Source organism: Oncorhynchus kisutch, linkage group LG18, assembly GCF_002021735.2.
Source record: "Oncorhynchus kisutch isolate 150728-3 linkage group LG18, Okis_V2, whole genome shotgun sequence".
Taxonomy (NCBI): domain Eukaryota; kingdom Metazoa; phylum Chordata; class Actinopteri; order Salmoniformes; family Salmonidae; genus Oncorhynchus; species Oncorhynchus kisutch.
The window spans coordinates 46,536,472-46,550,274 of NC_034191.2; the positions used below are offsets into that span (position 1 = coordinate 46,536,472).

The 13,803-nt window shown below is 40.1% G+C and overlaps 1 protein-coding gene and 1 long non-coding RNA gene across 3 annotated transcripts; one reads left to right on the forward strand and one right to left on the reverse strand.

Moving 5' to 3' along the window:
- Positions 1-4,920: 4,920 nt before the first annotated feature.
- On the reverse strand, positions 4,921-9,543 carry enkur (enkurin, TRPC channel interacting protein). Of its 2 annotated transcripts, none has more exons than XM_020507548.2 (5): positions 8,159-8,420; positions 7,735-7,880; positions 7,416-7,648; positions 7,082-7,228; positions 4,921-5,277 (listed from the first exon to the last, which is right to left on the reverse strand). In XM_020507548.2, the coding sequence occupies exons 1-5, from the start codon at positions 8,236-8,238 to the stop codon at positions 5,104-5,106; spliced, it is 780 nt and encodes a 259-aa protein (XP_020363137.1). In that variant the 5' UTR covers positions 8,239-8,420; the 3' UTR covers positions 4,921-5,103. The 2 variants fall into 2 exon arrangements, with proteins under 2 accessions (XP_020363137.1, XP_020363138.1); XM_020507549.2 differs by lacking the exon at positions 8,159-8,420 and adding an exon at positions 9,368-9,543 and having other exon boundaries at positions 4,927-5,277.
- Positions 8,456-12,461, forward strand: LOC109908828 (uncharacterized). The gene is made up of 3 exons (XR_002257706.2): positions 8,456-8,830; positions 9,431-9,579; positions 11,840-12,461. It is a non-coding gene; the product is annotated as an uncharacterized LOC109908828 (long non-coding RNA).
- The last annotated feature ends 1,342 nt before the right edge of the window (positions 12,462-13,803 follow it).

Here is a 13,803-nt window from a genome sequence, read left to right on the forward strand (position 1 = left end):
ACTGGGGACAGCAAGGAGTCATCATGTCAGGTAGTCCTGGGGCATGGTCCTAGGGCTCAGGTCCTCCGAGAGAGAGAGAGAAAGAAAGAGAGAAGGAAAGAATTAGAGAACGCACACTTAGATTCACACAGGACACCGAATAGGACAGGAGAAGTACTCCAGATATAACAAACTGACCCCAGCCCCCCGACACATAAACTACTGCAGCATAAATACTGGAGGCTGAGACAGGAGGGGTCAGGAGACACTGTGGCCCCATCCGAGGACACCCCCGGACAGGGCCAAACAGGAAGGATATAACCCCACCCACTTTGCCAAAGCACAGCCCCCACACCACTAGAGGGATATCTTCAACCACCAACTTACCATCCTGAGACAAGGCTGAGTATAGCCCACAAAGATCTCCGCCACGGCACAACCCAAGGGGGGGGGGGCGCCAACCCAGACAGGATGACCACAACAGTGAATCAACCCACTCAGGTGACGCACCCCCTCCAGGGACGGCATGAGAGAGCCCCAGCAAGCCAGTGACTCAGTCCCTGTAATAGGGTTAGAGGCAGAGAATCCCAGTGGAAAGAGGGGAACCGGCCAGGCAGAGACAGCAAGGGCGGTTCGTTGCTCCAGAGCCTTTCCGTTCACCTTCCCACTCCTGGGCCAGACTACACTCAATCATATGACCCACTGAAGAGATGAGTCTTCAGTAAAGACTTAAAGGTTGTACTAGAATGATTAGAAACACTGTGGACCATTTTCTGCAAGTTGCAGCATTTAAATACAGAAATAACCACTTTTCCATAAACAAGGTCTAAAATCATGTTTGGTTGCACTCTGGAAGTACATTCTTTACAGAACTGTTCAAACTCGATGAATAGGAACACTAATGGACATTTTTCAGCAAGTTGCAGCATTGAAATACAGAAGACAACACTTTTCCATTAACAAGGTCTAAATCATGTTTGGTTGCACTCTGGAAGTACATTCTTTACAGAACTGTTCAAACTCGATGAATAGGAACACTAATGGACATTTTTCAGCAAGTTGCAGCATTGAAATACAGAAGAGAACACTTTTCCATAAACAAGGTCTAAATCATGTTTGGTTGCACTCTGGAAGTACATTCTTTACAGAACTGTTCAAACTCGATGAATAGGAACACTAATGGACCTTTTTCAGCAAGTTGCAGCATTGAAATACAGAAATAACCACTTTTCCATAAACAAGGTCTAAAATCATGTTTGAAACTTCAGAGTGTTTTCTATCTACATCTACTAATAATATGCATATCTTATATTCCTGGCATGAGTAGCAGGAAGTTGAAATTGGGCACGCTATTTATCCAAAAGTGAAAATGCTGCCCCCTATACCTTAAGAGGTTCTTCTCTAGGGTACGTGGGACGATAGCATCCCACCTGACCACATCCAGTGAAATTGCAGAGCGCCAAATTCAAAAACATATTACAAACTCATATTACAAATTCAGAAAACATACAAGTGTTAAAAAATATGAACTTTTTGTTAATCCAGCCGCTTGTGTCAGATTTCAAAAAGGCTTTATGGCGAAAGCAAACCATGAGATAATTTGAGGACAGCTCCCAGCAGACAAATCATTACAAACAGTTACCAGCCAAGTAATAGTAGCCACAAAAGTCAGATTCATCACTTACCTTTGATGATCTTTGTATGGTTGCACTCACAAGACTCCCATTTACTCAATACATGTTTGCTTTGTTCGATAAAGTCCCTCTTTATATCTAAAAATCTTTTGTTCAGTAATCCACAGGCTCAAAGGCAGTCACAACAGGCAGACGAAAAATCCGAAAAGTATCAGTAAAGTTCGTAGAAATATGTCAAACGATGTTTATAATCAATCCTCAGATTGTTTTTAGTCATAATAATCAATAACATTTCAACTGGACAAAAGCTTCGTAAATATAAAAGGTTAACAAGAAAGGCGTGCTCTCGGTCGCACGCATGAAAAACCTCTGGGACACAGCAGTTTCCACTCATTCAGACTGGTCTTACTCCTTAATTTTTCAGAATACAAGCCTGAAACAATTTCTAAATTTCTAACTGTTGACATCTAGTGGAAGCCATAGGAAGTGCAATTTGAGTTCTAAGTCATTGGAATCTGTATAGGCAGTCTATGGGAAACTGACATTTATTTTAACAGTTTTGGAAACTTTAGAGTGTTTTCTATCCAAATCTACCATATCATATCCTAGCTTCTGGGCCTGAGTAACAGGCAGTTTACTTTGGGCACGCTTCTCATCCAGATGTCAAAATACTGCCCCCAAGCCATAAGAAGTGTTAACATTGTTCTGAACACCTCCAAAACAAAGGTAATGTGGTAATTGTAAGAAGAATTCCCTTTCCCCACAGGTGTTATTACTAGCTCTGAGGGTTTGGAGCTTGAGGTAGTCACCTCATACAAGTACTTGGTAGTATGGCTAGTATGGCACTGTCCTTCTCTCAGCACATATCAAAGCTGAAGGCTAAAGTTACATCTGGACTTGGTTTCCTCTATCGTAATCGCTCCTCTTTCACCCCAGCTGCCAAACTAACCCTGATTCAGATGACCATCCTACCCATGTTAGATTATGGAGACATCATTTATAGATCAGCAGGTAAGGGTGCTCTCGAGCGGCTAAATGTTCTTTACCATTTGGCCATCAGATTTGCCACCAATGCTCCTTATAGGACACATCATTGCAGTCTATACTCCTCTGTAAACTGGTCATCTCTGTTTACCCGTCGCAAGACCCACTGGTTGATGCTTATTTATAAAACCCTCTTAGGCCTCACTCCCCCCTATCTGAGATATCTACTACAGCCCTCATCCTCCACATACAACACCCGTTCTGCCAGTCACATTCTGTTAAAGGTAGTTCCTGCTTCTGAGCCGGCCTGTCAGAGTAGAGATTGGGCGTGGTTTAAACTCACCCAGCCTATCGTTGATTGTTGGCGCACAAGCTGGTCCCAGCCCCCTGGTGCTTCAGCGGTCAGTCGTTGTAGTTGTGTAGAATATCTATGCGCCCATGCTCGATACAGTTATCTCACACCTGTTATCTAACAAAATACAGTTTGTTCTCGCAACACTACGTTCTGAATGTGCCCCCACAACTCATTGCACAGTTCCTGTCTTCATGTTATTCTGTATTTTTCCATCACGAGAAAGGCCCATGGCCCTGAAACTGTTAACAATGTCTCAAGTCAGCTATGTTGCATAACACATATACCCACACAAGCCAACAGCAAATAATATTCCATCACATATGATATGGTAAGGGCTATAGTGTGTAACACAGAACCTCACAAACCACTAAAGGAAGAAAATAGGTATTTTTCATTAAAAATGACATTCAAGACAATAGTGATGTGGTGTTCCAAAAAAGCTTAGTTCTGAAGTTAATCATGTTAAATGATAACTTTACTTTCTTATTCTGTCCCTTACCTTTTTCACTTTTTAAGGAAAGATTCCTGGTGCAATTTTAGGCTGAAACTCTAAACTAGCCATCAAGACAAGCATGCTGTGTGGTCATATTGAAGTCATTAGTGTGACTAAAACAGGTGGTTGTTGTATTACAGTCATTCTGAATAGACCACTAAATGTCACAATTAGACATCCACAGGGATGGATAATAAGCTGCATGTGATATCCTGTAGTTTTCCTGTAGGCACAGTTGCTACGAAGGAAAAGTGACTAATTTGGGTCAAGAAAATTTGGAAAAGCACTAGATAAGTATTTGCTCATTTAGGCTATTATATAATGAACTTTAGGGATTATATCATGAACATAGCATGTAGTAACAGTAGGGCTAGGCCAGCGGGACACATGTCAACAACTTCCGATAACTTAATCATAAAAATGATGGATTCCAACAACTTAATCATAAAAATTATGGATATTAAACATGTAGGTACATACAAGTGTCTTCACTTGGTTAAAAAGCTTAAAGTCTTGTTCATCTAACTGAATTGTCTGATTTACAATAGGCTTTACAGCGAAAGCATGCCATGCGATTGTTTGAGGACGGCGCCCCACATCAAAATATTTTTTAACCAGCACAGGCTTCATAAAATCACAAATTGCAATTAAATATTCACTTACTTTTTGAAAATCTTCCTCTGATTTGCACTTCAAAGGGTCCCAGCAACAAAATGCATGGTCAAAATTCTTCTTTGTAACCCCAAAAGTCAGTTTAATTGGCGCCATCGATTTGTGTAATCCACTTGTTCAACATGCAGAGAAAGGAATCCAAACTTTATTAAAACAAGTCAAAATACGTTTCCATTTAATCCTCAGGTACCCTAAAATGTAATTAAACTATAATAATTCATAGGGAAAGAAGTATGTTCAATAGAAAAGCTAAATTAGCAGGTGCACGTCCCCTTCGCTGAGCGCTGATTTCCAACTCTGACTCCCAGTACCAAAACTCAGAATTCTTCCTCATTTTCAAAGAAACAAGTCTGAAACCTTGAACAACGACTGTTGACATCTAGTGGAAGCCATAGAAATTGCAATCTGGGAGCTGGATTTGATTATGACCCTATTACGTTCCATTGGAAGAGCATGGGCTCTCAAAAAAAAAACATTCTGGTTGTTTTTTCTTTGGATTTTCTCCTACTATATCTATTGTGTTATAGTCTCATACATTATTTTAACATTTCTACAAACTTCAAAGTGTTTTCTATCCAATGGTACCAATTATATGCATATGCTGGCTTCTGGGCCTGAGTAACAGGCAGTATACTTTGGGCACGTCAGTCAGACAGGAAGTGGAGAAAAATAGACCCTAGCCTTTAAACAGCTTATAAGCAGACCTTCAAAAACGCATTTACCATAGTGAATGAACAAATAAACAAAAACAGCACATCAAATACTGACGTGTTGTGTTTGAGATTAAATAACATCAAAAGATCTTAAAATATAGTGCAGAGTTTATTTAGATTTCCAAAACAAAGTGAAATCATAGACAGGGGTAATGAGAGTTATATGACTATTTTCCAGACAATTTCACATCTAGCATTTAGGACAGTAGTTTTTTTCTTCACTGAATATCTGTTTACAATGTATTTGCCATTTGACACTAAAGAAAAGAGGTGTTAGTTGTTGGCGATGAATATAGTCTTGTATCTCTCGATGAGGTCAATGTCCCTCTCCAGCTGCTTCATCTCCAGCTCCAGACGCTCCTTGCGGTACTTCTTAGGGGTGGTGTCCGTGACAACAGAGAGTCCCTGGTACTGATGGTGCAGCTCCCCCCAGTTAATCTTCAAGCCCTGGACAGATGATGATCCATCAATCACACAGGCTAGGAGATGATCTTTCCATTATTGCTCAGGAACAATGAATTATCAATGAGCCTGTGTATGTCAGCGTAATATTTATTCTCGGTAATACTAATTACCCCACCAAAGACAGCTTAAAAAAAGTATACTTGGCCATAAGAGACTATATATGGGCAAATAAAACTTGTAGAATAAAAATGAATGTTTTACATCTTCCAAAGTTAGAGGGTGGTTTTAAGTATCTATTTTCTAAGGATAAAGCTAAGAACATTAACAACTTCATAGTTAAGAACACTATAACAATATGGAAGAAAATGAAACGTATTCTACAATAACCAATAACCAATATCACTTCCTAAAAACACAACCTTATGGAACAATCCAATCCACATGGAAAACTAAAGGCATAAATGACATGGTAATATGAAAATGCATTTATTTCCATGACAGAATTAAAAAGTAATTTTGGACTGACCAATGTAGATATTTCAAATACATGCAACTTAACGTTTCATACCAAGAAATTTAATTTTGAAATCTTTTGGACATCAGAGCAATCTTGAGGGAACCCTATTTGAGTTAGAAAAGGATATTCATATGATAGGTAAGATATATAAAATCTTGCAGAGAGCCTATCCAACTGACAATCTCTTAGAAAAAAAGATAAACTACTGGAACCAAGACTTAAATAACTGATAATAGCACATGATGGAGGAAATGTGGCAGAGTCATGTCTTAAGTATAAAACTAACAATGACTCAATAATACATGCCTTCTCAAAAAGTTATGGGTGGTGTTAGAAAGTTGGCTGTCAGAAGTATTACATGGTACATTTACTTTAATCCGTCTGTCTGCATATTTCAAGACATGGCATATGAGGGTGCAGTGAGATACCTGTATACTTAACTGGAAATCAACCAATCCTCCATCGTTAACACAAATTACTACATGGAACTCCATTCCACATCAAGTAACTGACCAAAGTAGTAAAATTAGATTTAAAAAAACAGATTAAAAAACACCTTATGGAACAGCGGGGACTGTGAAGCAACACAAGCATTGGCGCACACACACACACACACACACACACAATAACATACACACTATACATACATATGGATTTATTACTGTAGATATGTGGTAGTGGTGGAGTAGGGGCCTGAGGACACACAGTGTGTTGTGAAATCTGTGAATGTATTGTAATGTTTTTAAAATTGTATAGACTGGCTTAATTTTGCTGGACCCCAGGAAGAATAGCTACTGTTTTGGCAGCAGCTAATGGGGATCCATAATAAATACAAATACAAATGATTTATTATCCAAATGTTGAAAGTGAGTGGGCGATGGAGAGAAACAAAATGGTGCAGTTTGAGGCCATGTGGCGGAGTGATGACGCACTGGAGATGGGGGTGTGAGTAGGTGGGTCTGGGCAGGGGTGATGTTGTGGATGTTTGTATGCTTCTGTATGTTGTCGTTTGTATGTGTATGTTTCGTAATTATTATTATTTTTTATCATAAATAAAATATATATTAGTTTAAATAATCGTAATGCCCATCCGTGTTCCAAAAATTAACAGACACAAATCTTACCCCTCTTACCCCTCTCACACCCTTCATTCAATTTGAATATATGCTGGTGCTTTGTAAGCCTATTTATCATTTGATACATTGTTCAAATATTGAATCTTATCTAAATGACTAATCAACTAAAACACATACATGAATGTAATGAAACTTGATGAATAATTCTAGGTCAGATTCTATTGGCTTGGTTCTAAGAACCTAAGTGGTTTACCTGTAGGATGTTGTTTCGCTCATCCTCAGAGAGCTGTTTCATGGTGCCCTGTCTCATGTGTTCCTTGACAAAGCTGTCATACTCATCCTGAGCCCTCCTCACCTCCTCAGTGCGATGCTGCAAGTACTCAGGGGTCTTCCCAAAGTCCTAGGGAGGGGATGGGAAAATAGTTATGTTGGGCTCCTCTTCAGTTCAGTTCAAATAGGTTGAGTGTCGTTGTGCAATAAGCATATAAGTATCTTTCTTTGAATAGCAATCAAAATCTTGGACAAATTCACTACCTGCTTGACAGACAAAGCAAAAGCACTATTTGCATATGTAATGATAAGTTCACCTTTTTCTTGATGTACTTTGGGAGTAGTCCTGAATTTTCCAGGAGCTGTTTGTCTCCAGTTTTAGTGTCAGCATAGATAGGCTGTGGCTTTTTTGGCACTGCCATGATGTTCTCAAAGGCGTTTGTCTTTACAAAGTCCTTTTTGGTGTGAATGCCCATAAGTGGGTTGTCTGCTTTGGAAGGTATTTGTGGTTTTTTGAAAGTCTCATCCTCCAAATATGAAAATGGTTGCTCTAAGGGTATAACAACATAGACACAGAGTTAGGAAATGACCTACAAACAAAGTGATATTGAGATGTATTCTCATCCTATTGCTTACTTTCAGGAAGTTTGGGTTCCTTGGAGTGCTTGAGCAGATATTTCTCTGGAGAGGGCAAGTCTACTTTTACTGGTCCCATAGTCTTGTTGGTAGGCTTATTCAGCATTTTCTCATGCTTAACTTGTGCCCTAAACTTTGACATATACCTTGACAATGGAATAAAAAAGACAAGATTGATAGATTATTACAGGACATGGCATGAGTCAGAAGCCATGTGCAGTCTTTTTCACTGTGCAGGTTGTGGCAACAAAGTATCTCTATACATTCCCAATACACAGAAACATAGGCTACATAAATATATGTGGCTAGCTGGGTACAGTAAAAATGCCATTGGCTGTGTAAGGTGCAAATAAGTTTAGCTAGCTACAATGTAGCCTACATACATTGTTAGCTAGCTACGTTTGCTAGCTATAGGCAGTCATACCTTGGTGGTTTCTCTATTTTAACCTCCTCCCTTGGAATAAGGTTGTAAATACTTTCTGTTGGATACATAGTGGTCGACATATTTCTGGAATATGCACTTTTTTTCTGAGAAGCAAATAATAGCTAGCTAGTCACCTCTACCCGGCTCTACATTCCAATTTCTGGAATGTTTTGTTTGACAAGTTCCCTGGGCAACAGTTGCTGGGCAACTGTCGCGGTTTGATTGCGACATCAGCATCAACGCGCTTCAATCCAAGGGAGCGTTTGTAAATTCGCTCTGGCTGTCTATTCCGATGTCAGAGCACTCCCGTCTGAGCGTGGCAGAGCGCAGGATAACTGACCATCAACATGCTTCGAATATGGCCGGTGTCATTAAACGTCGGGGGAAAAAGCGTAATTAAATTGATGCCAGAAGCAATAAATAAAGCTCCCCTTTCAAGTTTTCTACTCCGCTAGCCAGCACCACGCCTAAATAGTGTGCGTTTCTTTTTCTCCTAGATTGTCTGTTTTTGTTTGCCTTATCTTACATGTAGTACGGTAATCGCGAAATAAAGTTTGTCCATTTACTTTGCTGTAGAGAATGTCGACGTTCAACAAGCCAATGCGGCTGAATTTGGTCCATCTTTCTCTAGTACAAGAATGGCTAGCTAAAGTACTGGAAAATATTATCCAGGTAGACTATAACATTTAAATAAAATTATTATTGACTGATGCATGTAAAGATTAAATCAGAGCGCAAGCTCTCTTGATGACAGAACGGTTGCTGTAGCTAGCTAAGGTTAGCTAGATACAGTATGTCAACGAAATGTGGTTGTTGAAGAATATAATTTATAAATCCCTCGTGAGCGTAGTTCAACTGTCGTACCCCATCAAAACCCAACATATAAGCTTGTTTTACTCCAATGTTTGTAAACAAATTTAATATTCTCAAACACCGTATAGCTTCAAAACATGGTTAAAATGTTAGCCCTATCCCTCAGCTTTTTAGGAAAACAAACAGTGGTGAAGAGAAGGCTTTGTTATTGTTTCAACTGCTGTTTGCCTCTAACAGAATCGTATTTTAGAAGACAGAAATTGAAGTATGCAGATAACCTGTGGGGTCTATTCATACTGGTCAAGCTAGCTACATTAACTGCTGTATGACCAGGATATATGTTAATTAGTATCTACATAAATTACAAATTTCAACAGTTCCTAACAAGAAACTTACCTCACTGAATGTATTATTTGATGTCATTACCCTGCAGAATCAATCTGATCTTATGTCTTACAGATCTGACATAACAACTACCTCAAAATGCTTCCAGTATCCTGCTGTCAAAGGGCGAAAATGTATATAGCGATGGGAGTGTTGAACAACACACAGCAGCTTGCTCAGAAAGCTGCAAGATGGTGGACAAGCACAAGCTCTTTTTAATGGCAGTAAGTGAAGTGTATTTGTGTTTTTATTTATTATGGATCACCATTAGCTGTTGCCAAGGGGTCCAGCAAAATGAAGGCAGTTTACAATTTAAAAAACATTACAATACATTCACAACACATTAAGTGTGTGCCCTCAGGCTCCTACTCTACTACCACATTTCTACAAAATCCATGTTTACGTGTGTGTATAGTGCGTATGTTATTGTATGTGTGTATGCATGTGCCTATGTTTGTGTTGCTTAACAGTTTATGCTGTTCCATAAGGTTTATTTTTTTTATATATATTTAAATCTAAATTTACTGCTCATATGAGTTACTTGATATGCAACAGTGTTCCATATAGTCATGGCTCTATGTAGTACTGTTTGACTCCCATAGTCTGTTCTGGACTTGGGGACTGTGAAGAGACTTCTAGTGGCATGTCAGGAGAGATTGACATGCATATTATTCATGTCAGCGCTCTGTGTACATCCAAGGGCCAGCTGTGCTGCCCTGTTCTGAGCCAATTGCAATTTTTGTAAATCCCTCTTTGTGGCATCTGACCACACGATCGAACAGTAGTCCAGGAGCTGATATAACTAGGGCCTGTAGGACCTGCCTTGTTGATAGTGCTGTAAAGGCAGAGCAGCGCTTTATTATGGATTAACACCCGGTAACAGAATTACAAAATGGGTCCCCGATCTGTACTATACAGAAAGGCATAATTATGAATATCATTCTCGTCATGGTAATGTATCCTGAATAGGTAGAAAATTGTAATATCCTCCTTTGCCTGTTTGGGTATTATTCTACACACTGGCTATTATTCTAATGAGCTCTGTGGCCAAACAAGACCAAATTTGGTTGGTCTGGACCAGATCAAATCTGTACCAGATAGACATCTATGTTTCACAAGTTTGGACATCACAGTACAGCACAGTAGTACACAGTATAGTACAGCACATCACAGTACTGTAGAGTGGATTTTATTACAGTGGGGCGGGCAGGGTAGCCTAGTGGTTAGAGTGTTGGACTAGTAACCGGAAGGTTGCAAGTTCAAACCCCCGAGCTGACAAGGTACAAATCTGTCATCTGCCCCTGAACAGGCAGTTAACCCACTGTTCCTAGGCCGTCATTGAAAATAAGAATTTGTTCTTAACTGACTTGCCTAGTTAAAGGTAAAATAAATAAATAAACAGTACACTGTGTACCCTCAGGCCCCTACTCCACCACTAGCAGTACTAAATCCATGTGTATGTTTAGTGCGTATGTTATTGTGTGTGTATCTTTGGTGATGTTTTTGTTGCTTCACAGTCCCTGCTGTTCCCTAAGGTGTTTTTTAATCTGTTTTTTAAAGCCTCTTCAAGTCCATTGTGTTGCCCCCTTGGTCAGAATGGTGTGGAAGTGGGTGTGCATCTTTGAGTGTTCTTGCATTTAGCCATCTGAAATCTTTACATATACGGAGCCCACTGTCTTTCTTCCACACCATTACCAGAGAGGAAGCAAAAATGCTGACGGATTTTCTGATTATATCCTGTTCCTCCATTTACGTCAATACTTGTCATAGTTTGGGCCAGCAGAACCCTACTATATGGTAGGCGAAATGGTCTGTCATCTGTGAACCGAATGCGATGCTCAAAGCCCTTGGCTTCGCCACAATCCTGAGCTCTCTTGGAGAACACATCATTGTAGTTAATATTAAACTAATTATTCTCTTGTTTCTTGACTGACTTTATAGGGTTCGATGTCAACCTCTCCCAACCCTTCATCTAGTAGTCTCTGCTTCAAATCTACTGCATCCCTAGAGTTCCCCCTTCCATCTTGCAGGAGCCTTGGAAAACTGTGAAGTCTTCTATAGCCAGACAGGGAGACACATCAGCCAGCTTGCAGTTTCTCTTTAGAGTGATAGGTTTGTCCGATAGGTTAGTGACATTCATGGGCACCCACCTGTTGCCCCAGAGGAAAGTGGAAACGTAACTAATCCTGTTACATGCCCTGTATGTAGGCATATGAATCCTGTAGTCTCACTGGACATATGCTGTATATATATATATATATATATTATATATGTATGAACCTATACATCAAAGTTATTCTCTCTAACTGCAGGCTTCTGCAGTGTCCATTAGATGGCACCAGAGCCATACACTTTATAGTTCAACCAGAGAAAACCGGTGATTCGTTCACCCTGTGTTCTGTCGCTAAGCATTTTAACTAATGTCAAAGACATTATCTTAACTGTAATGTTTCTGTTTGTGTGTATGTCTTCTGTCCTCTCCAGGCCAGCAGTCCGAGAACTTCCAAGCAAACAGATGGTTGACTATGATGAGGAGACACAACGTGCTCTTTGTGTATGTTGGAAAGGAGTCTCCACACAAGGAAGGGGCTCCGGATGTTTCTTTGATTCAGAGCATAGCTTCCAAGAGCAGAGTGAGAGATATCACAATATATATTACAATATGTAGCAATACAATATGTATTAGAAGTTGTTTTGGTCAAATTAAATCAGACATTTTAGTTAACATAAATATCACTATGTCTGCAGATAGCAAGCTACTCAGCTCTCCTCAGGCACAGGGCCTAACCTCTGGGGCTATAGGGGAGATGGGACTCATGATCTCAATATATGTAATGATACACACCATAGAACATTATTAGGAATGATTTTGATGATATAGATTGATGTTGATAACCGCCTATGGTGTGGAATTAGGAACTACAGTTTTCCTGGTCAAGAAGAAAATCAAGGCCCTATAATCAATTATTACATCACTAACAGATTCATTTGATAGTAAATTATGTCAAATGTTAAGGAATTCAGTGCCTGAAATCATGGTAGCATTCATATTCTCCCAGTGTGTTGATGGACATTTTGATAACGATTAAAAGACACATTTACCCCAGTCAATTTCAAGTAGTTTATTTGCCATTCTGAGGTGTTATACGAAATATGTACATTAGAATTATTGTTTTTTGCTCTCACATATAGTACAGTCGTGGCCAAAAGTTTTGAGAATGACACAAAAATGAATTTCCACAAAGTTTGCTACTTCAGTGTCTTTAGATATTTTTGTCAGATGTTACTATGGAATACTGAAGTTTCATAAGTGTCAAAGGCTTTTATTGACAATTACATGAAGTTCATGCAAAGAGTCAATATTTGCAGTGTTGACTCTTCTTTTTCAAGACCTCTACAATCCGCCCTGGCATGCAGTCAATTAACTTCTGGGCCACATCCTGACTGATGGCAGCCCATTCTTGCATAATCAATGCTTGGAGTTTGTCAGAATTTGTGGGGTTTTGTTTGTCCACCCGCCTCTTGAGGATTGACCACAAGTTCTCAATAGGATTAAGGTTTGGGGAGTTTCCTAGCCATGGACCCAAAATATCGATGTTTTGTTCCCCGAGCCACTTAGTTATCACTTTTGCCTTATGGCAAGGTGCTCCATCATGCTGGAAAAGGCATTGTTCGTCACCAAACTGTTCCTGGATGGTTGGGAGAAGTTGCTCTCGAAGGATGTGTCGGTACCATTCTTTATTCATGGCTGTGTTCTTAGGCAAAATTGTGAGTGAGCCCACTCCCTTGGCTGAGAAGCAACCCCACACATGAATGGTCTCAGGATGCTTTACTGTCGGCATGACACACCTTGTCTTCTACGGACAAGCTTTTGCCGGATGCCCCAAAAATTCGAAAGGGGATGCATCAGAGAAAATGACTCTACCCCAGTCCTCAGCAGTCCAATCCCTGTACCTTTTGCAGAATATCAGTCTGTCCCTGATGTTTTTCCTGGAGAGAAGTGGCTTCTTTGCTGCCCTTCTTGACACCATGCCATCCTCCAAAAGTCTTCGCCTCACTGTGCGTGCAGATACACTCACACCTGCCTGTTGCCATTCCTGAGCAATCTCTGTACTGGTGGTGCCCCAATCCTGCAGCTGAGTCAACTTTAGGAGACTGCTTGCTGGACTTTCTCGGGTGCCTTGAAGCCTTCCTCACAACAATTGAACCGCTCTCCTTGAAGTTCTTGATGATCCGATAAATGGTTGATTAGGGGGCAATCTTACTGGCAGCAATATCCTTGCCTGTGAAGCCCTTTTTGTGCAAGCAATGATGATGGCACGTGTTTCCTTGCAGGTAACCATGTTTACCAGAGGAAGAACAATGATTCCAAGAACCAACCTCCTATTGAAGCTTCCAGGCTGTTATTCAAACTCAATCAGCATGACAGAGTGATCTCCAGCCTTGTC